Source organism: Delphinus delphis, chromosome 5 (genome assembly GCF_949987515.2).
Source record: "Delphinus delphis chromosome 5, mDelDel1.2, whole genome shotgun sequence".
Classification (NCBI taxonomy): domain Eukaryota; kingdom Metazoa; phylum Chordata; class Mammalia; order Artiodactyla; family Delphinidae; genus Delphinus; species Delphinus delphis.
In genome coordinates this window covers 111,278,016-111,305,091 of record NC_082687.1, presented here as the reverse complement: position 1 = coordinate 111,305,091, position 27,076 = coordinate 111,278,016, and the positions used below count along the sequence as shown (strand labels likewise).

Here is a 27,076-nt window from a genome sequence, read left to right as displayed (position 1 = left end):
TACTCTTCGTTGTGGTGCACAGGCTTCTCATTGCGGTGGCTTCTCTTACTGCGGAACACCAGCTCTAGGCGTGCGGGCTTCAGTAGTTGTGGCTTGCGTGCATCAGTGGTTGTGGCTTATAGGCTCTAGAGCGCAGGCTCAGTAGTTGTGGTGCATGGGCTTCATTGCTCCGTGGCATGTGGGATCTTACCAGGCCAGGGCTCGAACCTGTGTCCCCTGCATTGGCAGGCAGATTCTTAACCACTGTGCCACCAGGGAAGCCCTCCCCCCAACCATTTTTTAAATGGAATCCTCTCCCCATTTTATTTGCTTACTAGTCATTTGTTCAATAAACTTATTAAACACACATACTCCAAGCATTTGCTCCTCACAAAAATACCGTAAGGTGGGTATTTCTAGACTCTAGAGGTCAAGTGACTTCCCCAGAATCAGACAACCAGCCAGAATTTGAGCACAGGAGTCTTCTGACTATAAATTCTGAGCTCTTTCCAATAAGCTGCACTGCAGACCTCTAAATCCCTTAGTACAAAGGAACTAAACCAGGTATTAAGAAGAAAGCAAAATAGTTAAACAAATTCATTATAAGGTGTGATTATATAATACTCCTTAAGAAATATACCTTTTTTTTTTTTTTTTTTTTGCGGTACGCGGGCCTCTCACTGTTGTGGCCTCTTCCGTTGCGGAGCACAGGCTCCAGATGCTCCGGCTCAGCGGCCATGGCTCACGGACCCAGCCGCTCCGCGGCATGTGGAATCTTCCTGGACCGGGGCACGAACCCGTGTGCCCTGCATCGGTAGGCGGACTCTCAACCACTGCGCCACCAGGGAAGCCCAAGAAATATACTTTTTAAAAGATGAAGTCTTTAGTTAATTTACTTAAGTCCATAATTAATTTGGTTTTTCCTCTCATCTTTCCACAAGGGATTTGAATTTGCTTATAGTAGGAATAAATGAATAAAATAGTAATAAAATATAGAAAACTGGAAGGGGGGATGGATGAGAGATAATTGAGAGTCTAGACTGGGGAAAGATATGTTACCATGATTACTTCGACTGAGCCTCAAATTTGGCTCTACCCGCCATGGAGTCAAAGCAAAAGGAGGGGGCAAACCAGTAATTCTCACTTCCTTAAGACTCTGCTCATATTTACCTTAGTGAGCACTTACATGATCATCTTATTTAAAAAAGCACCCCTACCCTATACACATACTCCCCATCCACCTTCCCTACTTTATTTTTTTTTTTCCATAGCATTTATAACCCACTGATGTACTTGTTTATTTATTCATAGTCTCTCACTACTACAATGCAAGATTAATGAGAGGAGAGATTTGGCCTGTTTCTGTTTGTTTCTTTGTGTCCCGGTGCCTACAGCACTGCCCAGGAAATAGTAGGAGCTCAGTAGATGTTTTGAGTGAATGAATTAAAAGCTACCAAGAAAATAAGGAACAAACAAATAACAAATAATAACTGATAAATAATAATAAATAATGAATACAAATAATAAATACAGAAAACCATCCATAATACAATGACTGTTATCAGTTGTTAAAGCAATTGATGTTCCATATGACACAAATGGATAAGGAAAATATCTTTAGTATATGGCCGGGTTGTTAGCACAACTGAAGTCTTAAATTAGTAGCCTAACATAGCATACTCAAAGACTGATTTCCAAATACTTAGTCATTTAAACTCCAAAGGGAAAATACTATCATCCAGAAATGGCACAATCATTATACCATTTTTATGATATTACTGTTAAATAAACTTTACATACTGAATAATAAAGAAAGAAGTTTAGTATTTAATTTTTTCTTCATATATTTATTCTCAAGTGTTCTACACTGAGTATTTTTATTGATATCAAAAATGGTTATAACTAACTGGTTAATTCTCTATGAAGAAATCACTTCATTCTTGCCCTCCTTTAAATTTAAAAGCTTAAACCAAATGTGCTTCTACACTCCCATGAAACTCCTTAGTAGACAAAGTTGTCTGTGAAACCAGTAACCATTCAACACGTGGAGAAAGTATGCTAGGATGCTAGGAACAAGCAATTGGGATTTGTGTGCTGAATAAAAACTAGACATGAATATGGAATCCTTGGAGCAGCCATCTTGTTCTTATCAAAATTTGTTTTTAGTAGTTATCTGACCATCAGGTTAATTTTAGTTATAACTCAACAGAAAGAACTTCAAATATAACTCAATCCTTGCTTTTCACATGCATACAAATCATACATTTCCACATGTACATTGAATGTATGTATACAGTACTGCCATGGAAGAAGACTAGAATAGAATTAATCTTTTCTAGCAGCATGAGACATTGTAAAGGGAGAGATCAAGTACCCTCACTATCCACAAATTAATCTACTCTGTGTAGCAAATTTTAGAAATTACTTTTTTTCTTTATTACTATAAGAAAATTAAGAATAAGCAAAAAAAAATTATGGGTGTCTCCATGGAAAACTGTATTGTTTATAATACTACTGTTTGGTCTTTATGGCTTTTGAGATATTTTACAAGTCTGTAAATTACAGATAACCAATAGCAATGCAAATAATTCATATCTATAGACAAGCAAACAAATTCTGTTCCAGTAGAGGTTCAATTGTCTTTCCTCCCTGCCTATGGAAAAAGCCAGTCTCGTGGCCATTTGTAAATTCATTTCAACATACCTTTTCCACACATACATTTCTGACTGATTTCTCCTTTGAAGCAGTTGTAACATTTGCCTGGTTCCCTCTTTAATGACGAGTTAAATAAACTCCTTAACATGTGTTCATTTTATATTTAATAAGCACTATAATTTTACCTCTTTTTGAAAATTATCCTTTAACATTTTGCCATTATTGAAATGGCTGATCTGAATTTAAATCTATGTTAGCTTTGGGTTTCATTTACTGTCTTTCCTATGTTTAGTTTAAGAAAAATTAAAAACAAAATTGCAAGTTTTTACCCATTACATAAATTAATGCCAGTTAGTATTCCAAGATTCTGTTTGTCAGCCTTTCACCTTCTTGATATTGTGGTGGTTTTTAAACACATCACATCAAGGAACACAATCCTTGCCTAAATTCTTACAAATGTTTTACAGGGACCTTTAGCTCAATGCACAAACTAACACCACTCGTTTCTTTTCTGTTGATTCTGACAATAGAGTATGTTCCTGTTACACACAAAGTCCTTTCTCTCTTCAAAACTAAATTTTGTTATGAAAGTTTCCCCTGGGAAACCACATTGCTTCAGCAAAAACATCAATTGAGTTTTTACCAGCAGTGTCATTTTAGATTGAAATTTTTATAGACTCTGTACTACCTCAGAGATGACAAAATAAATGTCCGAAGCATTTGCCTTATGCAATCTCTGCTCTCATAGAGATGATGTTTTAGTGTTAGCCTGTGAAGGAGAGAGTGGGAAGTGGCAGAGAATAAACATGTTAGCAAACAAATAAATAAAATACTTTCAAATAGTGTGAGAGCTATGAAGAAAATAAAAGAGTAATGGAAGAGAGGAAGAGGGTGTAGACTGGAGGTTCTTTCTATATATTAGAGCTGAGCTGAGATCTCAGAAAGGTTATAGTTAAGCTGATGATATGAAGATCTGCCAAGGGAAGATTTGGGGAAAAGAGTCTAGGCAGAGGCCTTGAGACAGAATTGAGCTTCCTGGGCTAGTGCAGTGATCTTGATTGTGGTCCACAATAAAATATTTTGTTTCTTGGCCCAGTACATATAAATTTCCACGAAATGACATTCATACCATGTGTGATGCATTCTAACAATTTCTGTCCTGTCCTATCCTGTTCACAATCCACTAAATTGATTTCATGGACCAACACTAGCTTGGTTGTTAAGAACTCAGGCTTCAAGCATGGGTTTGAATCTTAACTCAGCAACTTACTAGCTGTGATACTTTCAATATGTTACTTAACATCCCTGTGCTGCAGTTTGTACACCTTTAGAGTGAGGGGCAACAGCAGTCTCTACCCATGAGGGTTGAAACCAGATTTCCCTCCAGAAAGACTGAATCAATTTTACTTCTAACTTTAGTGTATTCTTATTTCATACACTGTTTCTTTAAACCCACACCATTCACCTTTTTAATCTTTATCAACTTGATAGATGAAATATTATCCCTAATAGTTTTAATTTGAATTTCTTTTATTCCTAGTGAGGCTGGACATGTTTTCCTCCTCATTGGATACTAAATGTAGTTGCAGTTTTTATTTCCTACAAAATGTACAAAAATAATATGTTAAATATAAAATTTTACTAGGTATTGTATTTATAACTTGTTTGTTATTTTTTAATTAAATGCAAAGTTATAACATTTATTTACACATATCTTCCACTAAACTACATATAACCAATAAAGGAAAAAAACTTTTGGGGGGATGGATACAAATCAATGAGAACATCAGCTAGTTCTTGAATAAGTCTTTGAAATGATTATAAATGGAGAAATACTAAAATTTGTATTCATTTTCATTTTAACCAATAGAATTCAATATTTTAAATCATAGTTACAAACGTAGACAGATGGAACCATCTTCAGGCATACCTACCAAAAATATTAAAAGAGTTGCCTATTGTAGTAGAAGAGAATGGTTCTGCAATGAAAATATAAATTAATTAAAATTTATTGATGTGCATGAACTAATGATAGATAATAATAGGCCATGAAGTGAAGAATATGATTAATTCAAACTGCAAATTAAAAATTTCTACATTTTGTACTTTCTCTAAAATCTACTTTTTATTTTTTAAAGAAATGAAGTTTTCTGGTGACATTACTGAGTACCTTGTATGCTGGCTGCTACCACAGGTGGAATCGCTTGTTTATTTAAAGTAGCCAAAACCAAACATTTTTCCTTAAAAATGACTTTCCTTCTCAATTCTCAATTTGTGACAGTGACAATAGCTTCTGTTATATTTTATTACCTCTGAAAACCATGGAATAAGGAATTCTGAATTCAATCAAACTGATGAAATTTGCCAGCCATGGGAAATCAAACTTAAATTCCCTGCCTCTGTAGATGGTCTGCATACATCCCAGTAAAATTTTGATCAAGAGGATAAAAGACAAATTAATTGGATTAATTGGAAGAGGGGATAAAAAAAATTTCACAGATGTTAGAAAAAATTATATCAAATGGAATATAGTAAAAACCACAAATGGAAATTTAATTTTCTTAACACTGTTTTAAAAAAAATTTAGGTATTAAGTATTAAGAGATATTAGATATTAAGTATTAATATTGTTTAGATATTAAGTATTAATAATTAGTTTATCCTTTATTTCCCATAAAGTTCAAAATATTTGCACCATGCTTTCTCTTTGATCAGAAATCTGATAAGATCAAGTTGTTGCTATAAGAAAACAGCAATAACAAATAAAGCCAACTGTTTCCTCTTCCTTAGCCAAGATAAGGCACAGCTGACAATGATGTTAAATGGAAAAAAAAAAACCCAAAACACTGGATACGGGAAAAATTAGATCAGCAGATAGAAAGTAACTTCTGCATTAAGTTAATTAGAAATTCAGTTTCTCTGCTCGGATGAAACTACTCTTTGATTATCTTATTAATTGCCTTACACACACGCACATGCACACGAACACAGCACACACTTAATGAACCAAAACATGACTAGTGGAGACTCTTAAGGGTTTTTGAAGATATGTGGCTGTTACTGCAAGACAAGACTCCAGAGAAGACAACGATGGGAGCCAAAGCTAGTGTGGCTGGGGCTTAAAGAAGGCCTGGGAAAGATACAGTTTCTACTTAGGTCTCTTAGGGCAAGGTTAATGTCATGGTACTACTTTAAGTTTTACCCTTTAACCTTGCTTTACCACTTCTCTTGAATAGTAAATTGAGAATAACTTGTACAGAGGAGGGTGGGTATTTTTCTCATCAAGGGTCAGTGATCCACAACAGAAAAAAAAAATCAACTGGCGATCTATACAAAAAGCAACATATTAATAATTTAGGTTGGTGGGTTAAATTTTTTTAAAGAAATACCTGATTTTTAGATGAGTAAATCTTAATACTTTGTTCAATAAATAATATTTATTCTATAAATCTGAAAATTACATGTACTAAAAATAGTTCTATGATGTGGTTAGTTAAGAAGAAGAAGAAAAAGGGAACCAGAAAAAAAAGATGGAAGAGAAGATCAGGGCAAAATAGGGAGCTAGGGGCTTTCCTGGTGGCGCAGTGGTTGAGAGTCCGCCTGCCTATCCAGGGACACACGTTCGTGCCCCGGTCCGGGAGGATCCCACATGCCGCGGAGCGGCTAGGCCAGTGAGCCATGGCCGCTGAGCCTGCGCGTCCGGAGCCTGTGCTCCGCAGCGGGAGGGGCCGCAGCGGTGAGAGGCCCGCGTACAGCAAAAAAAAAAAAAAAAAAAAAAATAGGGAGCTAATATTCACTGAGGACCTACTGTATGCTAGGCATTTCATACACAAAATGTTACTGAATCCTCATAAGAACTTTAAGTGGATAGCATTATACCCATTACAATGAGGAAACTGAGTCTCTGAGGGATTAAGTTATTAGGATGACAAGGCTCAAACTTAGAACTGTCATTACCCAAAACCTTTTTCATTGCTCCATAATGCTCAGCTTCTACAGAAGAAGGAGGCAGTGGGGTGGAGAAGACGTATAGAAAAAAAGAGAAAGTGGCTGAGATGGGAGGTGGGGAAGAATAACAGACAATGGGAGAATGAGACACAGTAGGGCGAGATGAAAAAACGATGGGTAGTAGGACAGAGGAGCAGAAAAAGAATATGAGAGTATATGGCCGTTAGCATAACTGATGCCATCCTGGGCCCATACAGTTCCTCTTGTCCTTCCGCTGATCCCACCCAGAACAGTATTGTGAGGTAAATCAACATCTCTGTTGTCAAGGGCTTTGTAGCTAATAGATATTGTTTAATAATCGTTGGGACCAGGTTGGCCTCTTTGCTCTGTAATCCTCAAACAGTGATGAAAACCTTTGCTGACTTATTCCCTGTGTCCACAACAGGGGTCCCCAACTCCCGGTCCTAGGCCTGTTAGGAACCGGGCCGCAGAGCAGGAGATGAGCTGTGGATGAGCGAGTGAAGCTTCATCTGCCGCTCCCCATGGCTCCCCATGGCCCCCCGTCCCTCCCCATCCCTCCCCATCGCTCCCCATCCCTCCCCATCGCTCCCCATCGCTCCCCATCCCTCACCATCGCTCCCCATCCCTCCCCATCGCTCCCCATCCCTCCCCATCGCTCCCCATCGCTCCCCATCGCTCCCCATCCCTCCCCATCGCTCCCCATCCCTCCCCTTCGCCCCCCATCACTCCCCATCGCTCCGCATCCCTCCCCATCGCTGGCATTACCACCTGAACCATCCCCCAACCTCCGTGGAAAAACCGTCTTCCTCGAAACAGGTCCCTGGTGCCAAAATGGTTGGGGACTGCTGGTCCACAAGACTAGTTACCCATTCATAAATATTGACTTAGGAATGCATTTCCTGTTTCCAAGCACATACCCCTATACCCTATGTTAACTATAAAATTGTCTCAGTGGCCCCTTGGCAGTGTGGAGTGCAGCTGCAAATGCTTACAGATCATCTGCCTGATCCCACCCTGTGAGCAAGTTATCCTGTAATATACTGATCCATTGATTATATGGAGCTGCCTGCCTTGTTTTTCAATCTCAAGATAACTTCTCAGTTTGGTGGGCACTTTTTGTTCCCTCTGTTCTCCAACAAAGAGGGAAAGCAAAATAGAGAAAGTTGCATATAAGGAGTTGCTAGAAGAAGAGATGCAAGAAAAGATCTGTAGGGAGACTACCTGTTTGGAATGTAGGTGTCAAAAAAATAAACAATTATTACCTATCCATTGGAATATCTATCAACAGAGTAATTATTCTTGACAACTCAAACCACTATAATCCTAATACATTTTGAGCAGAGTTTCTCAACGTCAGCACTACTGACATTTTGGGTCAGGCAATGCTTTGCTGTAGGTGACTGTTCTGCACATTATAGGATGTTTAGCAGTAACCCTGGACTATCCTATTAGATGCTGACGGTACTGTACCCCCTTCGTCTTAATATTCAAAAATGTCTCCAGACATTGCCAAATGTCCCCCATGAGCAAAACTGCCCCCAATTAAGAACCACTGATTTAGAAGTTCCATTCTTGAAATAATGATAAAAAATGGACAAAAGATATCTACCATATACAAAATTATTCCCTGAGTTAGTGACTAGATGCCCATTGGAAAAAAATTAGATTTAAGTTTAGGGCTGAGTTCATCTAAACTCAAAGCACTTGCTACAGTATTGCTTGCAAACTGCTTTTAAAAGATGTGAAAGGAAGTGGGTATAAACAGATATCTATTTTTGAACTATACAATCTAAGGGGGAGCAGCAGATTTATCAGACTGTTCTCCCATCATAGGTGAGGGCTCTTTGCATTTCTGAAACAAAAACAAAGCCGGCTTTGGAGTTTGGAGACCTGGGTTCTGGTGTGCTCTAGTACTAGTTAATTGTAAGCCCTAGGGCAAATCACTTGGCCTGGAGAAGCAAGGCTTGTTGGCTTCTTACACTTTACCAAGAGTTCTAATATACCCTTCTAGGGAAATAGTAAAATAACTTCCTTATGTATATATATCTATTACTGATACTATGTCAAAGGGCAAGTTTGTTGAATACTGTGGATTGGTTTGCTTATTATTCTCTTGCCACTCAAAGTGTGGTCCTTGGGCATAGCATCAGCATCACTTTAGGAGCTTGTTAGAGATGCAAAATCTTGGGCCTCACCCCAGAACAACAAAATCACAACCTGCAAGAGATAATTTGTCTACACATTAAAACTGAGGAGCACTGTTCTATTCCACCTTCCTCCTAGGGTGGCTTTCTAACTGCAGAGTCTGGAAAACTTAAAAATAACATTTCTCAGATATCTTTTCACTTAGGTTCTAGTTGAAAATTAGGTCCAAAAGCTAACCCTTACATGCTTATTATATGCTAAGTACTGCTCTAACACTTTACATATATTACATACATACATATAACAGTTCTATGGTGTTGATACAACTATTATTCCCTTGTTATTTCTTCAGATGAAGAAACTGAAGGCCAAAGAGGTTAATTAACTTGCCCAAAGTTACAGTTAGTAAGTGGCAGAGTTAGGATTCAAACCTAGGTATTCTGGATCTAGAATATGTACTGCTAATCATATCTTTGATGATAGATCAAAAAGGAGGTATAAGGCTTCCCTCTGGTATCATTTTTTTTTTTTTACAGATGATCTCATGGAACATTCTTTGATAAATGCCATTATACAGGTTCCTTCATTTATTTACTTAAATATCTATAAGCCAGCATTTATCTGAAAGTTCCAGCATTGCAAAAGGCAAGAAATAGAAATGAAGCATTACCATCTGAAAGGAAACAAAATCAACCTTATCTATAGAGTGGATGATTATATACCTAGAAGATGCAAAAGAATCAAGTCTAAGAGATACTAGTATATATTAGTATTAGAATTAACAAAAGAATTCAGAAAGGTAGCTAGTTTAAAAAGAACTAAATAAAAACCAATAGCTAGAAACCAGCAGCAAAAACATGATGTGGAAAAAGAAATCCCTTTCACAATGCCAACAGAAACATAAAAGCTTGATATAGACTTCAGTATTTATAACTACTATACAGGATTGCAAAGCCAGGGAGAAAGTGGATTATTCAATGATTAGGAAAAACAAAAAAGATCAGCTCCATACCTCACACAATACATAAAGTCATTCTAAAGAGATTAAATATATAGAGTAAAAAAAAGAAAAACTACAAACACACATAAGAAAATATTGGTGGGGCTTCCCTGGTGGCGCAGTGGTTCAGAGTCCGCCTGCCGATGCAGGGGACGCGGGTTCGTGCCCCTGGTCCGGGAGGATCCCACATGCCGTGGAGCGGCTGGGCCCGTGAGTCATGGCCGCTGGGCCGGCGCGTCCGGAGCCTGTGCTCCGCAACGGGAGAGGCCACAACAGTGAGAGGCCCGTGTACCGCAAAAAAAAAAGAAAAAGAAAAAAAAAGAAAATATTGGTGGATAGTTTAAGTGTAGGATTAGAAAGAATTTTCTAAACAAATATAATAGATATATGTATGTATGTGTGGGGTGTGTGTGTGTGCATGTAAGGGTGTGAGATGTGTGTGTATGAAACTAACAAAAAAATTCCTTTGGCTAATAAAAATTTAAAGCATTTCTAAGTCAAAAATATCATAAACAAAATTATAAAGTAAACAGCAAACAGGGAAAATAATTATAATCATTGTGAAATATGAGTTTAATATCTTATAATAATGCCAAAAGAAAAAATGGTCAAAGAACACAATTAAAAAGAAATACAAATGCTCAATAAATATACGAATGGTTTAGTAAACCTCTCCAGCAGTATCTTACAACAATAAGATAATTTTTGCCTATTAAGTTGGCAAAGATTAAACTATAAATTATACTGTTTGTTGCTGGAATGGATGGTTTCCAACTGGCACTCTTACATACTAATGCCAGAAGAGCACAATGGTGCAACCTTTTCTGAATGCAGTTTTTTAGGATGTTTCAAGAGGATTCAAAGAGTTTGACTTATTGACCTAGTTCTTCCAGTTCTAGGAATTTATTCCAAGGTGGAACTGTGAGAAAAAGGTAGAACTTTATAAGCAAAGATTTTCATTACAGCATTATCTATAAAAGAAGGTTTGAAGCAACTTAAATATGTAGTATTAGGGGAATGATTATTAGGCAGCCCTAAAAATAATTTTTACAAAGAATTTTTGATAACATGGGAAAATGACACAACATGCTAAGTAGATAAAAACAAGATACCAAATCCAAATATTACATTAAAACATGTTAAAAAATATGTGTGTATATATGCATATACACATACAGAGAGATATATGAATGTAGTAACATCAAATGTTTCATATTTTATAGCACAGTATTACTTAGTGAGATATCAAATGCTTTTGTTTTCTTCTTTAGATTTTTTTTTTTTTTTCTTTTTTTTGCGGTATGCGGGCCTCTCACTGTTGTGGCCTCTCCCATTGCGGAGTACAGGCTCTGGACGCGCAGGCTCAGCGGCCATGGCTCACAGGCCTAGCCGCTCCGCGGCATGTGGGATCTTCCCGGACTGGGGCACAAACCCGTGTCTCCTGCATCGGCAGGCGGACTCTCAACCACTGCACCACCAGGGAAGCCCCCTAGATTGTTTTATAGTTCTACATTTTCCGAAGTACACATTACTTTTATAATCATAAAGAAAGACCTTAAAGCTAAAAATAATGATTCTAAAGTCAATCCAAGGACGGTGGGACCTTTCTATCCCACCTAAGGCAGGGCCATCTTAGGTTATTCAGGTTGTAAAATGCCACATACATACATAAATGTAATAAAAGGACTGGAGATATTTAACCTTCCAGGTATGCAGCAGGGCAGAGACTCTCTTACCTAAAGGGACCTGGCATTCACAGTCATGAACATACTTGGATCACCTCTCATGCACACAATTACCAACACACATGTAGGACAGCTATGCCCTGTCCCTTCAGTTCCTTGGGCGTTTTGCCTCTCTCCCTGGCTTATCTTTCTTAGAGGCCAAACTCCTACTTCAGACTTGACAGTTCTTTCATCTAGGGAACCTGGTCCAGTCTATCAAGTCCTCCTTTCCTAGGATAGAGGCTGCCTTGTCAATCATGTACCTGGAAAGATTTAGGCCAGAAAGACAGAGGAACCTTAGTTTTCTCTCAGATGGAGTAGTACTTAAGGATAAATAGTAAAAAAAAAAAAAAAAAAAATGATGCTTATCTTAGTTATTAAGAAAACACCTATATAAATACTGGTATTTTGGTATTACAGGAAATAAATACCATTTTGATCTGGTATCATAATAACAATGAGCCAAAGATACGTTTTGTAAAGTCAAAGCTGATGCAAGAGGCTTCCAGGTAGAGGGAAGGGCATGAATCTTTCAGACAGGAATAGAAAGAAAAATCAGTGAAGGTAAGGATATATGTAGAGGAGACTTTAGGCTGGGGAATAGCCAAAGGAAGAAAGCTCCTTCATCAAATGATCAGCTAAGGGCAAACTGTGAAGGAACTAGAAATAGAAAGGGATTTAATACAGCAAATTAGGGGCTGACAAAAATCTTTGAAAGAGCTGGAGGAGCAAAAGTCAGGTGCCTTCTGGAGCTGTTGCATTCAAGAGCACACCACCTGTAACCCTGATCCAGATATAAAGGAGCCTCTGCTATTACTGCTGCCGCTGCCACTACTACCAATTCTCTCTTAACATCCGCGACGCTACTCAGATTCTGGAACATTAAGTGAGTGTGCTAAGCAGAAAGGACAGCAGGGAGATGGCCTCTGTCTCATTTCCAGCTAATTAGTTTTGGTTCTGTTTCTGTTTATATCACTGTTTCTATGGAAAAGCTCACTTTAAGTTCTAAGCAACAAGTTTACAAACCAAGTTTTCAAAAATACTCTGTTTGTAATTTGGAGTCCATGTGTCCTTAAAACAACAAAACAAACACACACCATCTGCCTAAAGAAAAACAAAATAAAACAAATCCTTAGACTATGTTTTATAGTTGTTAATTTCATTTACCTCATCTTTATATCTCTACCATCATTGCAAGGCAGTGCATACAAATTTTAAATTTCATTTTCAGGACTTGAAAAAAAAGCTACACTTATTACCAAGAAATGACTTATCACAAAAGCTTGCTTTTTACACCAATGAGTTGGGTTGTATCAATTTTTTGTTCATTTTTGACTTCTTTATAAGAAGTTCTTCTTTGGTGCTGATATAGGAGAAAATGCATATCTCAGGTGTAATTTTCAAGTATTGTGTATGTGGACTTAGAGTACATAAATAAATCATGTGATAAAAATAAATGATAACATTTTCAAAGGAGTACAGGAAAATAAATTTACATGACATGCAATGAAAGAAGCAGGTATGCAAAGTATATCTGTTTTCTAGGCTATATGTTTCATTCTTTTTTCGTTTCATCCCTTGTCGTTGTACCATAAACAATTTTGTTAAGACCAGAGCTACTGATGATGAAAAATCCACAGAAGCTTAAATGAAATATTTTACATGCTCCCTTAAAACCACTTGAAAATTACTTTGGGTCCTTTAGCTCAAATACATCCGCCCCCCGCTCCCCGCCAGGGAGTTCCTGTTGCTGTTTTCTTCACTTTTCCAGTTGAACAACTAAAGTAAGAGGAAACAGTCCTTTAGCTACTGAGTCATGGTACAGTTAATGGGGTAAAACTACCAGGAAAGCAGTCAGGAAGATCTCCTAGCTACCAATTATTTGCTTCAGTCACCATCTCTTACATTGTCAAAAGAATGAAAAATTACACTTCCACATGGTGAGCAAACCTAATGCTAAGGCATATTTTGTATGTGCCACACAATTATTTCTGTTTTCTAAACAATGCTGAGACACTAGAACTTATACTTTATCTATTAATGCATTTACTGATGATGTTGGAGTTTGTGAAATGTGACAAAAAGAACAGATGCAGAAGGATAATGAGAGGAGACAGGTATCAACTGATCTCAACAGTATACACTGTAATAAAGGCAAATAATCATTTTAATGCTTGGTCTTTACTGTGATTCTGAAGGCTAGCTTATCTTGGTTATTTTTGAAGGTCTAATTACTGTATTTGCTGGTGAAAATTCATCCCACATATAATTCAATTTCTTTTATTAAACTTCTTGCCTAATCTTGAAGATAAATGATGTGTTATAATGCCTATTATCACATACTTAACTTAGTGAAAGCAAATTCTGAGAGTTTCAAAAACTACCCAACTTCTCTTTTCCCTTATTATGGCTGGACTCATACTTTTTTCCCCTTTGGTACCAACTGAAAGCAATTTTCTTGCCTTTTCAGTTTTTTTTCTTTCTGCCTTAGGCATTATTTTTTTAACTTAATTATTACTCAGCTTTTTCAGTTTTTAAATGAAGTTTAGATCCCCTTTGGGTTCATGTGAAAAACTTGCTCTCGGAGAGTCCCTGTCAAGACACTTATTGTAATACTCGCTCCTACACGTCTTCAGATACTGATTGCATGTCTAGAGAAATACACCCACACCTTACAAGAGGCGCTAGGTGTGAGTTCAGAAATGACAAGATGGAAGTCGAGAGGGGAGCCACTGGCCCCTAAAACACAGCACCGGGGTATGAACTCGAAGTTGAAGAATGTTTACATGTAAGGCTTTTAGATAAGTGACCGTTATGGAGGGCACTTCCACAGACCCCCGGGCTCCGGCCTGAGAAGCCTCTGCCCGACGGGTGGGTAAGGGCGGCGCTGACCCCGCCAGGCACGCGACTCCTGGCCGGCACTTGGCAGCGCACACGCGACCCCGCGGCCTGGCCCCGAGGGCTCCGTCCAAACGCTCTCCGGGGCCGCTTTCCAGAACGCCGCGGCGACCAGCGCCCCACGCCGAGCACAGCCCCGGCGCCGCCCGCCCTCCGGGCCACTTCCCTCTGCCGCCGCGTGGGGCTCGGGAAACCGGCCGGACCGCGCCGCCCCTCCTGGATCACCTGCTCTTGCTCCTCCTGCGGCCGCCGGTCGCGCCGCCGCGGGCTCGCCCCGGGATCCGGCTCGGTCCCCGCCGCCGCCCGCTCCGCCAGCGCGTCCCCGTCCTCGTCGCGCTCTCCGCCGCTGCCGCTGCCGCCGCCGCCGCCGCCGCCAAGCAGCTCCCCGGCCGAGCACATCCCGCCGCCAACTCCTGCCGCCCGGGACGGCCGCCGGAGGGGCCAAGCCACGAAGCCGGAGGCAGCGATCGCCGCCCGAGGGCCGCCCTGGGATCGGCCACACTCGCCGCTGACAGGAGCCTACGGAGCGCGCCCCGGCGGCCTGGGCGCCGCAAGTACCAGCCCGGCCCGGCCTCTCCTGTCACCGGCTCGCCCCGCCCTCGGCCGCCGGGGCGGAGCCCACCCGGGGAAGGGAGGGGCCAGGGCAGAGGCGGGGCCAACGGGGCGCGCGCGCGCGCGCCTGTGTGTGTGTGTGTGTGTGTGTGTGTGTGTGTGTGTGTGTGTGTGTGTGTGTGTGTGTGTGTGTGTGTTCGCGCGCACGCGTTTGTGAGAGAATATGAGTGTGTGACTATGTACATTACAGACTGTGTGAGAGATTGTGAGAGAGAGGCTCTGTGTGTGTGTGTGTGGGAGACTATGAGAGAGAGTGTGTATATGAGAGACTACGTACGTAAAGACTGTGAGAGATTGTGTATAAGAAATTGTATGTGCATGAGACTGTGTGTGTGAGAGCTCGTGTGTGTGAGAGCCTGATAGGCACTGTGTTGAGAGAGACTGTGAAAGACGCGGTGTATGCGTTTGTGAGGGAGAGAGGAGAGCGTGTGTTGGTAGGTGTGTGAGAGAGGGAAACACACGCAGACACAGAGCTCCACACTCCAGCGGAGCCCCTCTGTGCTTGCCTGGCACTGGCAGTGTGCCTGGGTGTGATGCCGGCTGCCTGTACTGAGTAGCTGTCCATCCTTTACAAGTAATACACATTCTCCGTCTATTTTGTTCCTTTTGCTTCCTCTCTGTGTCTCTCTGAAGGTCTGAAGGTCTCTCTCTGTTGAGTGCTTCCCTGGTGTGTGTTGGTTGTTGGAGCCTTGGGAGCATTTGGTGGTGTATCTGCCTTTGTGTATATTTCTATAAATGGGTAAGAATATGTCACTCAGTGTGTGGTAAGGGAGACATCTTAGTTTATAATTCTTTTTCATGCTACCTGTGGTATCGCAATTTATAATAAGTCACATATATATATATATATATAGCCTTTGTCCCCATTCCTGGCACAGAGCTCCTAAAACCTTGGAGTTTCCTAAGTGGTGAAAGGGATAAAGATGTCTTTTGTTATGTTAATGAGGCAACTTTTTGATAGCCCCTAGGTAACTTAAGGGTGGGGCCTGGTTGTCAGAAGAACCAGCCTTGTGATTAGAGGATTGGAACTTTCAGTCCCCCCTCTGATCTCCTGGGAGGGGAGCGGGGCTGGAGGTTGAATTGACCACCAACGGTCAGTAGTTTAGTCAATCATGCCTTTGTAATGAAGACTCCATAGAAACCCAAAGGATAGGGCTTTAGAGAACTTCCGGGTTGGTGAACACGTGGAGATGGGGGGAGAGTGGCAGCTTAGAAAGGGCATGGAAGCTCTGCGCCCCTTACTGCATACCTCGCCCTATGTACCTTTTCATCTGACTGTGCCCCTGTATTCTTTGTAATATCCTTTATAATAAACTCCTAAAAGTAAGTAAACGTTTCTCTGAGTTCTGTGAGCAGCTCTAAGCAAATTAGTGGAACCCATAGAGGGGATCGTGGGAACCTTCAATATATAGGTGGCTGGTAGAAGCACAGGTAACAGCCCGGAGTTGCAATTGGCAGCTGACGTGTGTGTGGTGGGTGGAGTTGGAGCGAGGGGGAGGTGGGGGGGGGAGGGGCAGCCTTGCGGAACTGAGTCCTGGGCCTGTAAGATCTGTGAACTTATCCCCAGATAGGTAGTGCCAGAACTGAGTTAACTGCTTAGTGGTGTTGAAAAACACACATCAGACTACCCTACCCATTTTGTTAAAGGGAAGTTGAGGGCACTTAAATAATGTATCAAATTTTGTATATCTCTTATCTGTATTTTGAAAAGATAATAGACTATTGTATAGATAAAATATCAGGCTATCTTTCAATGGAAAGTAAATATGCCTAGGTATGGAGAAGACTGAATTATTTGAGATGTTCTATTAAAATGTCTCTAGGCCCAGAGGGAATTAAAATAGGCGGGAATGTAAAGACTTATTTTAAAGAACTGTTTCCTGGTTTTGGTAATCAGGATTGTAGAAGCTAGAAAATATGCCTTTGGCTATCACAAATTAGAAAGAAAATGAATTTGGTTTATTTCCTTTCTTAAAAGCCTTTAAAACCCCAGAGGAAAGTATTTAACATTATATATATATATAATCAGAAACAAATGTCACCATGGGAACCCAAAAGCATTCCCTGTTGGACCTCATTGCTTTCCTCTAATGACATTTTCATTCCTGAAATTTTGCTTTGGCTCTTAGTAGTGTTTCTTATAAAAAATGACCTTATATATCTATTTAAAACAAAACTTTAGGATTATGTATGTGGCACAGAGAATATCCGCTTTTTACTGCCAACTCTGTGGAGCTTAAGGCACATTTTGAAGTTCACCTCTTTTGGCTTGTAGTTGTTAACTTGGTAAATCGAGCAGCTATGCACTCTTCAATCAGGTTACAGGGTGAACAGAAACTCCTTCTATACTTGAGGACTCAGAAGGCATAGAATTTATATATCTGGCCAGGAAAAAAAGAATAATACAGAATTTAGCTTTGTTCAACTTAGGGGACAAGTCTTACTTAAGTGCTTTAGAACATACTGTCTGGCCTTTTGGAAAGTCAGGCTTCTCGATTCTTTGAGAAGTGTATTCATTCATTCAGTTATTTAGTAGATATTTATTGAACACCTCTAAGCATTAGGCCCAGGTCTAGGTCCCTCCTCTCACGTAGCTTCCATTTAATTTTCTTTTGAGTTCTAGTCTGCTTTCCCTGGCAAAAGCCAAGAACTTTCACCAAAAGGTAGCCAGAATCCTCTGATTCCTGCCTAGGACTGATGTCAGAACCTCTTCATTTTCTTATTTTATTTAGTGCTTGGGTTTCCTCTTTGAACTGTTATTCATTTGTTTATAGAGACTTTAGTCTTTCCTGAAGATTTAGAGAATCACCTCTTATTAAAAAACCCAGTAGTAGCATTTTATACAAAAGACATTATTCAGGTTACATCACAGATAACATACTTTCAAGTGTGTCTTACGAGAGGGGAGGACTGTTTTCCCTCTGTTGCATACTATGAATAGTAAATATATAAAGCTATTACTTCCCGTTTCCCATGGGAAATATAAGATTCTTATTACCTAGGCAACTATAATGTGTTGGTCTCAAATTGTATGCAGTTTAGTTGTGATTTTATTAGTGTATTTACCTTGTGTTTTCCCAGGAATTAATGAGTGGCAAAAAACAGACTCATTTCTCAGGAGTGGCCTGTGTAGTGCAAAGGTGTCTTGTGCAGTTGCTGTGGGAACTCTCTCACTTTCACACCTTTAATATCTTATTTTTAACGTTCTTCCACTCTTATGTGTACAACTTTCCAGAGAGAAAAGTTAACAAATCAGAGTGATCTGTACTCATTTAGTAATATAATATTAGAAACAAATGCAGTTATTTGTAGAAACTGCGCCAAACTTCATTTTTCAGTTTAATTTTTGACATACTATGATGTTATTATATGCTTCCTGTGCTTTAATTTTTGCCTCTCATTTTTTTAAAAAATCTGTTTCCTTCCCGTTTAGCAGAGCCTTTGGTATGGAGAATAATTTTTGAGATGTTTGAAATCTTAACTAAAATCCCAGGAAAAACTATGGTTTCTGGACAACATGTGAATTTAAAGGAAAAGGAACTTATTGGAGAACACTCTCTTCCTTTATCGTTCCTTTGTTTTAAGGAAGCTATATCAGAAGCATGGTGAACCAATGCTTTCTCAATGTTCTCTTGCCATTCCAGAGAGTCCATTCTGATTGGGAGAAGGAAAAATTTACCTTTCTTCTTGGAATTAATTTCTATTCTCTCTTTTGTTAAAGAACAAAATTCAACTGAATAAATTTTAAAGATCTTATTGGTTTTATTCAGCCATTCATGAATTAGGCAGCATCCAATCTAGCAGATAGAAAGGAACTCCAAAGAAGTGTACAACTTAACAGGGTTTTATAGACCAAAGTGAGCAGGAACAGGAAAGTTATACTGGGCATTGGCTGATTGGTTAATGCTGGGTTATCCCCTTATATGGAGCAAAGGAAGTCTTGGGGCCTGGTGAGGTAACTTGTGCTGGGCAGGCAAGGGCTGATCAGTTGACCTAGGCCTTCCTTCTCTGAGGCTCGAAATTTAGTTAAGTTTTGGTTTGTCGATGTGGTGTTTAGCATGAGTGACTTCATCTTGAGCCTAATCTGTTTACCTTAACTGTTTTATTCTCTTTTTGTGGTGTGACTTCTTTGCATCCACATGTACTACTGAGTTCTCTCCTTATAGTAGGAATGTAGATTAAGAGTTGTGTTTTCACTGAAAAAAAAAAAAAAAAAAAGAGTTGAGAAGGCTATTCAAACTCACTAGTAGAGAAAAAAATGGAAAAGTAAACAATTATAAAGTACTACTTAATATATGTTAGCAATTTTTAAAGTGTTGAACAAAACCTAATGTGGACAAGCCTTAGAGAAATGGTTAAACTCAACTACTGCTAGTAGCACTGCAAACTGATAGCATTCTTTTGGTGGTACATATTCAGAACCATAAAAATATTCATACTCTTTGGCCACTAACTGCAGACCTAGAAAAAAATTCAAAAGAGGTTAAAAAAAAAAACAAAACTGTTTGGTGTTCAAGGCAAAACTATAGTGAAAAGTTGAAAGAAGCCTAAATGCTCTCCAGTAGGGACATGTCTGAGTAAACTATGGAATTCCAACACAATTAAATGTATAAGGCCTTGAAATAGTAATGATAAAGATTTTATATCAATGTGATAAACACATTTAATATGATGTTAAGTGGAAAAGTGCAGCCTGACAGTAGCAGAGCCACTTAGCCTGTATCTCAGGAGCTGGGAAGATAAAAAGTGTAATATGGAACTTAATTCTGTTCAATTTAGGGAATAAGTCTGACAGAAGTGAAATTATGTGAACATGTAGATCAAATTTGGAAGAGAAATTTTTAAAATGTTTTCTGGGTTGTGTGTTTCCTAGTAAAATTAATTTTAACGTTGTAATTTAAAAATCATCATTTTTATAGATCTGTTTCTGTTTTCTTTGTAAAATTGGATGGCTGGCACGCAAAGCCTGGTTGCCTCAACTTCATAGCTGAAAGTTGTTACCTTTTGTTGAATAATTTAGTTGTTGAATGGGTTTGGATCTTTTATTCATGCTGTTCTCAATAATTTAGAATCTTAAGTTGGAAGGAATCTAAGAAGCATTTTAGAACAACCTCCCACCAGTATAGGGATCCCTTCTATAACATTCCTGACAGACGGTCACCCTCCTTCTGTTTGAAGGCTTCCAACTATGGGAAACTCATTACTTCATGATGCCACCTGTTCAATTACTGGATATCTCTAGTTGTTAGAAAGTTCTTTACAGCTACTGAGTTGAATCTGTATCCTTGTCTCCTCTGCCTACTGGTCCTAATTCTTTCCTGAAGTACAAGAGAACTGATAAATCTTTTTTTTTTTTTTCCCTCAAGACAGTCTTTTGAATGTTTTTTAAAAGGCAGTTTTTGTCTTCTCTTAGCCTTTATTCTTTCAGCTGTTATTTATGGATAGATGTAGAATTTGTAGATTTTGCCATTTATTATCTGTACCTACTTCTTATGTTAACAGTACCCCAGCTTTTTTTATTGATTCAACTCTCTCCCACTCTGTCTGTGATTTCAGTGAAGATGACTCTATTCCTGGATCCAGGAGTGAAGAATAACACCTTTACTGAGTAAGTCAAATGCATTTCACCCTTCCTACCTCCCATGGCTATAGTGACTGATTTGAGGATGTGCACATGGCCCAAATCAGGACCGTCAGGGCCAGTGAAACTCAATTCTGGGATTTTTGTTTGTACTGTAGAAAAAGCAAAGTCTTGTCTACAGGATTGGTGTGTGGTGATATGAGTTTGGAACTACAGGAGAACCATCTTATAAGGGCCTGAGAATGAAGTCTGTCCCGCAGAATGCATGACTGAGAGATGAGCTTTTTGTGTACGCAGGCCTCTCACTGTTGTGGCCTCTCCCGTTGCGGAGCACAGGCTCCTGACGCGCAGGCTCAGCGGCCATGGCTCACGGGCCCAGCCGCTCCGCGGCATGTGGGATCTTCCCGGACCGGGTCACGAACCCGTGTCTCCTGCATTGGCAGGCGGACTCTCAACCACTGCGCCACCCGGGAAGCCCTTGGGTTGGCTTTTTATCACTTACTAAAGAAGTTAAAATGATACAAGCTCTAAACTAGGGTACAGAGGAAATGAAGTAGTTCTGCTACTATCAGACTGCAGAAATGAGGGCAGTTCATTTAAAGTCTCTGGTACTGAATTGCATCATCAGTAAAATGAACAAGTTTAACTGGACAATTTGAAAAACCTCCTCCTCCTTTAAACTTCTATGATTTCTGTATGACTTTTCCTCTAGATCTAACCTGAGTGTCTTGGCTGCTGTCATTTGCTTTTATTCCAATTGGTCAAGTTGTTCTTCTCGGAGGGGTTAACTCTCAAAAGCAAAAGGATAGAAAGAATTTTCCTATGCTGCATCTTTTTTTAATCACTCATATTTAAATTATTTTCCCTATTCCCTACCCCTCAATCTTTTAAAATGTTTTAATGAACATATAAATTGTCCTAATATGATTCTAAGACATCTATAATTTTAAGACTTTGTCATGAAATAACTCCCTTTACTCAGTGAAAATTAGGTCTATTACCCTTTTGTCTCTAACTTTTCATTTTGAAAAATTTCAAACCTTCAGAAAAATTGCAAGAATAGTGCAATGAACACCAGCAGAGCTTTTACCTAGATTGGCCTGTTGTTGATATTTTTCTGTATTTGCTTTCCTGTGTGTGTTTTCCTAAATAAATCTATTATTCTTAATGTGTCTTTAAAACAGTATGTATTAAGAAAAGTAAGGACTTCTAAGAGGATTCCTGGAACCATTTAGAAGGATCTGGAAAAGTAGAGTTTGTACAGGGTAGGGACTAACAATTCAGAGTCTTCACTTTTCCTGAATTTCAATCCTGGCTCTCTCTAATCGTCAGTTCTCACATTTGTGAAATATGGGTATTATTGGCACCTATTAATTAATTAGTATTAATATTAAATACATTGATTAGTATTATTATGTGAGTAGAGCTCACATGAGATGTTTGTGATTTTTCATTGCTTGTGGGAAACCATAGTTATCTGTGCTCTGCTAATGACGTTGGACCTTGAGTTTCCTCACATGGGAAATAAATTTGTGGTTGGTTCAAAAGGGAATGCAAAGCGCTGAAACGGAAATGAAAGAATATGTGTTTTTGGCTGGGCAAGAAATTAGACCCCATGCTGAAAATTTCAAATAGCATCTGCCAGCAAGGTACTAGTGGAAGTAAAACTAGATAAGGGTAGCAGATGGGTTTATCTCATGTGCCAGTTACTCTTCATGGCTGCCTGGTACACTGTATAAGATAGCTTGTGAGAACTTTTTGGGAAAGAATAACTGCCATGGCACGGGAGATATGAGCACTGGCACAAGTGCCATGTATTTGCCCCTCCGATCTAGGTCTGAAAGACAAAGGAGGCAAGTTTCAGGGATGGGAAGTGAACTTGACAACTGGCTAGTAAATACATTTAAAACTGAGGAGATTTTCTGCCCGTTCCTGTGAGCTGGAAGCTTCCCTCCAGCCAGGCTGCTGGCAGCCAGAGCCTGTCCCTTTTCCTCTTGCACCCAGAGGAGTGTTTGCACTCTTAACCAGAGCTCACAGGGCGTCTGCGGAGATTACATCCTACTGCATCCTTGACTTTCCTGGTGCGGTGCCACCTTGGTGCCACAGTCCCTAATTATTAGGATGAAACCCGTTCCGAGAAGCAGCATCCGCCCTCCCACCCTGTCCTCCCTGTGGGTGTGGGGGCAGCATCAGTGTTTGGACGCCAAGCAAGGACCTGCGTTGTGTCTCCAAAGGCAGTCTGTTCAGGGATGGAGGTCAACCCAGAGTAAGGACTTGAGTAATTGGGGGCCCACATTAGAAGACCCTGAGCCTGGAGGAGAACCAAGGTGGCGGAGTAGAAGGCCGTGCTCTCAGTCCCTCTTGCGAGAACACCAGAATCACAACTAAGTGTTGAACAATCATCCACAGGAAGACACTGGAACTCACCAAAAAAGATACCCCGCATCCAAAGACAAAGGAGAAGCCACAATGAGAAGATAGGAGGGGCGCAATCACAGTAAAATCAAATCCCATAACTGGTGAGTGGGTGAATCACAGAACAATTATACCACAGAAGTCCACCCACTGGAGTGAAGGTTCTGAGCCCCATGCCAGGATTTCCAACCTGGTTGTCCAGCAATGGGAGGAGGAATTCCTAGAGAATCAGACTTTGAAGCCTAGTGGGAATTGATTGCAGGACTCTGACAGGGCTGGGGGAAACAGAGACTCCACTCTTGGAGGGCACACACAAAGTAATGTGCGGGGGAAGGAGCCCAGGGGAAGGAGCAGTGACCCCAGGGGAGACTGAACCAGACCTACCTGCTAGTGTTGAAGGGTCTCCTGTAGAGGCGGGTGGTGGCTGTGGCTCACTGTGAGGACAAGGACACTGGCAGCAGAAGTTCTGGGAAGTACTCCTTGGCGTGAACCCTCCCAGAGTCTACCATTAGCCCAACCAAAGAGCCCAGCTAGGCTCCAGTGTTGGGTTGCCTCAGGCCAAACAACCAACAGGGAGGGAACCCAGCCCCACCCATCAGCAGTCAAGCAGATTAAAGCTTTACTGAGCTCTGCCCACCAGAGTAACACCCACCACCAGTCCCTCCATCAGGAAACGTGCTCAATCATCTTAGATAGCCTCATCCACCAGAGGGCAGACAGCAGAAGCAAGAAGAACTACAATCCTGCAGCCTCTGGAACAAAAACCACATTCACAGGAAGATAGACAAGATGAAAAAGCAGAGGGCTATGTACCAGATGAATGAACAAGATAAAACCCCAGAAAAACAACTAAATGAAATGGAGATAGGCAACCTTCCAGAAAAATAATTCAGAATACTGATAGTGAAGATGATCCAAGACCCTGGACAAAGAATGGAGGCAAAGATCGAGAAGATGCAAGAAATGTTTAACAAAGACCTAGAAGAATTAAAGTACAAACAATTAAAGTACAAACAAACAGAGATGAACACTACAATAACTGAAATTAAAACTACACTGGAAGGAATCAATAGCAGAATAACTGAGGCAGAAGAATGGATAAGTGACCTGGAAGACAGAATGGTGGAATTCACTGCTGTGGAACAGAATAAAGAAAAAAGAATGAAAAGAAATGAAGACAGCCTAAGAGACATCTAGGACAACATTAAACACAACAACATTCACATTATAGGGGTCGCAGAAGGAGAAGAGAGAGAGAAAGGACCCGAGAAAATATTTGAAGAGATTATAGTCGAAAACTTCCCTAACATGGGAAAGGAAATAGCTATGCAAGTCCAGGAAGCACAGAGAGTCCCATACAGGATAAACCCAAGGAGAAACACGCCGAGACACATAGAAATCAAACTGGCAAAAATTAAAGACAAGGAAAAATTCTTGAAAGCAGCAAGGGAAAAATGACAAATAACATACAAAGGGCTTCCTGTTCTGATGGATGCTCCGGCAGTAACAATGATCGGGGACATCCTGCTGTTTGGGATGCTGTTGATGAACGCCGGGCAGTGCTCAACTTTAAGCTGAAAAAGAAGGACATGCAAGGCTTTGAGGAGGAGTCGAGGGAGCCCAGCACAGGTGACAACATCCAGGAGTTCTTGCTGAGCCTCAGATATTTTCGAACCTTCATTGCCCTATGGAATGTCTTCATGATGTTCTGCATGATTGTGCTCTTTGGCTCCTGAGCTCCAGGTACAGAACCGGAAACACACCTTCACAGAGTGTCTCTTCCTCCATCCTGACGACTTCAAGAATGTTTCTGACCAGAAAAGCAGTGACCTTCCCAGAAAGTCCAAGCTTGTGGTGGGTGGAAAAAATGTTTGCCAAGATGAACACAGTTTCCCAGCCACGTCACTGTTGTCTTTTCAAAGATGTTTTCATTTTGACCTCTGCCTTGAAATGCTGTCTACTTAAAAGAGTTTGAAGGGTGTTTATGTGAGGGGCTGTGGTGTCTAGATTGTTTAATCAGATCGGAATCCCTCTTCTACCAAACTTTCACAGGAAACCCATTTCTGGGTATTTCTTGGTTTATTTTTAATAACCATCATTTTTTTGGTTCAAATTATACAGATTTTTAAAAATCTTTTGTATCCAGGAATCTGAAGCAGAAAAGTTGGCTTTTAAGTTTGATGCAGCCTCTCATTGGACTACATTTGTGAGGAATGAACAAGTTCATTGTTGTTGCGTCTGTGTCCAAATTCATTCCCTATCCCAATGGGCTCTGCTTGGCCACTCCATGCTGCTGCGGTTGTCCCCAGGACTTGAAGGGTGAAGTGTTATGGGTTCCTGTGGAACAGAGGTGCAGAGCAGTTGGCAGGGTGGATGGGGGTTTTATAAGAAACTTTGGCTTGCCTTGAAGCCCTCTATTAAAGTAACTTTTGGGCCCATTAATTGTATAGTTTTTAGAATGAGAGTGATTTATGTGGTGATATTGGGACCCAGTTCTGAAAGCTTGGGTTTTGGGGTCTGCTTTTCAAGTGGATGATTTCAAGGTTGAAAAACAAGCCTCATTGGAGGAAATACAGCATTTTGCATAGAAGCTTCTTTGAAAGGGAGTCCTGGTTTAATTGCCAACATGACACTTGGGTGGTCAGTGCCCGGATCCTATAGGTGTTTGATTTGTTTGTTGTGGTTTTTGAAATCCTAACTTGCAGTTAACCTGGTGGGAGGAAAAAATAATTATACAGGCTCTTAGAACTAAAGAGCATTGAAAATGAAGCTCATTTCTAAAAAGGAAAAAAAAAAAAAAAACATACAAGGGAACTCCCGTAAGGTTAACAGCTGATTTCTCAGCAGAAACTGTACAAGCCAGAAGGGAGTGGCATGATATACTTAAAGTGATGAAAGGGAAGAACCTACAACCAAGATTACTCTACCAGCAAGGATGTCATTCAGATTCGATGGAGAAATCAAAAGCTTTACAGACAAGCAAAAGCTAAGAGAATTCAGCACCACCAAACCAGCTCTACAACAAATGCTAATGGAACTTCTCTAAGTGGGAAACACAAGAGAATAAAAGGACCTACAAAAAGAAACCCAAAACAATTAAGAAAATGGTCATAGGAACATACATATCAATAATTACCTTAAACATGAATGGATTAAATGCTCCAACCAAAAGACACAGACTTGCTGAATGGATACAAAAACAAGACCCATCTATATGCTGTCTACAAGAGACCCACTTCAGACCTAGGGACACATTCAGACTGAAAGTGAGGGAATGGAAAAAGATATTCCATGCAAATGGAAATCAAAAGAAAGCTGAAGTAGCAATACTCATATCAGATCAAATAGACTTTAAAGTAAAGAATGTTACAAGAGACAAGGAAGGACACTACATAATGATCAAGGGATCATTCCAAGAAGAAGATATAACAATTATAAATATATATGCACCCAACATAGGAGCACCTCAATACATAAGGCAACTGCTAACAGCTATAAAAGAGGAAATCAACAGTAACACCATAATAGTGGGGGACTTTAACACCTCACTTACACCAATGGACAGATCATCCAAACAGAAAATTAATAAGGAAACACAAGCTTTAAATGACACAATAGACCTGATAGATTGAATTGATATTTATAGGACATTCCATCCAAAAACAGCAGATTACACTTTCTTCTCAAGTGTGCATGGAACATTCTCTAGGATAGATCACATCTTGGGTTACAAATCAAGCCTCAGTAAATTTAAGAAAATTGAAATCATATCAAGCATCTTTTCTGACCACAACGCTATGAAATTAGAAATGAATTACAGGGGGAAACATGTAAAAAACAGAAACACATGGAGGCTAAACAATACGTTACTAAATAACCAAGAAATCACTGAAGAAATCAAAGAGGAAATAAAAAAATACCTAAAGACAAGTGACAATGAAAACACAACGATCCAAAACCGATGGGATGCAGCAAAAGCAGTTCTAAGAGGGAAGTTTATACCTATAAAGCCCACCTCAAGAAACAAGAAAAATCTCAAACAAACAATCTAACCTTACACCTAAAGGAACTAGAGAAAGAACAAACAAAACCCAAAGT

At 40.0% G+C, this 27,076-nt stretch overlaps 1 protein-coding gene, 1 long non-coding RNA gene and 1 pseudogene across 2 annotated transcripts in view; 2 read left to right on the top strand and 1 right to left on the bottom strand.

Moving 5' to 3' along the window:
* FAM241A (family with sequence similarity 241 member A) overlaps window positions 1-14,937 on the bottom strand; it is a 37,401-nt gene extending 22,464 nt beyond the window's left edge. The window contains exon 1 of the mRNA XM_060012905.1: window positions 14,596-14,937. Within this exon, the coding sequence (XP_059868888.1) occupies window positions 14,596-14,769 (174 nt within the window). The 5' untranslated portion in view covers window positions 14,770-14,937. The remainder of the gene's footprint in view (window positions 1-14,595) is intronic.
* A 5,403-nt stretch (window positions 14,938-20,340) lies between these two features.
* LOC132426122 (uncharacterized) overlaps window positions 20,341-27,076 on the top strand; it is a 59,919-nt gene continuing 53,183 nt past the window's right edge. Inside the window, exon 1 of the long non-coding RNA XR_009519598.1 lies at window positions 20,341-20,590. This is a non-coding gene — a long non-coding RNA (uncharacterized lncRNA). The remainder of the gene's footprint in view (window positions 20,591-27,076) is intronic.
* LOC132425565 (small integral membrane protein 7 pseudogene) lies at window positions 24,467-24,729 on the top strand (annotated as a pseudogene).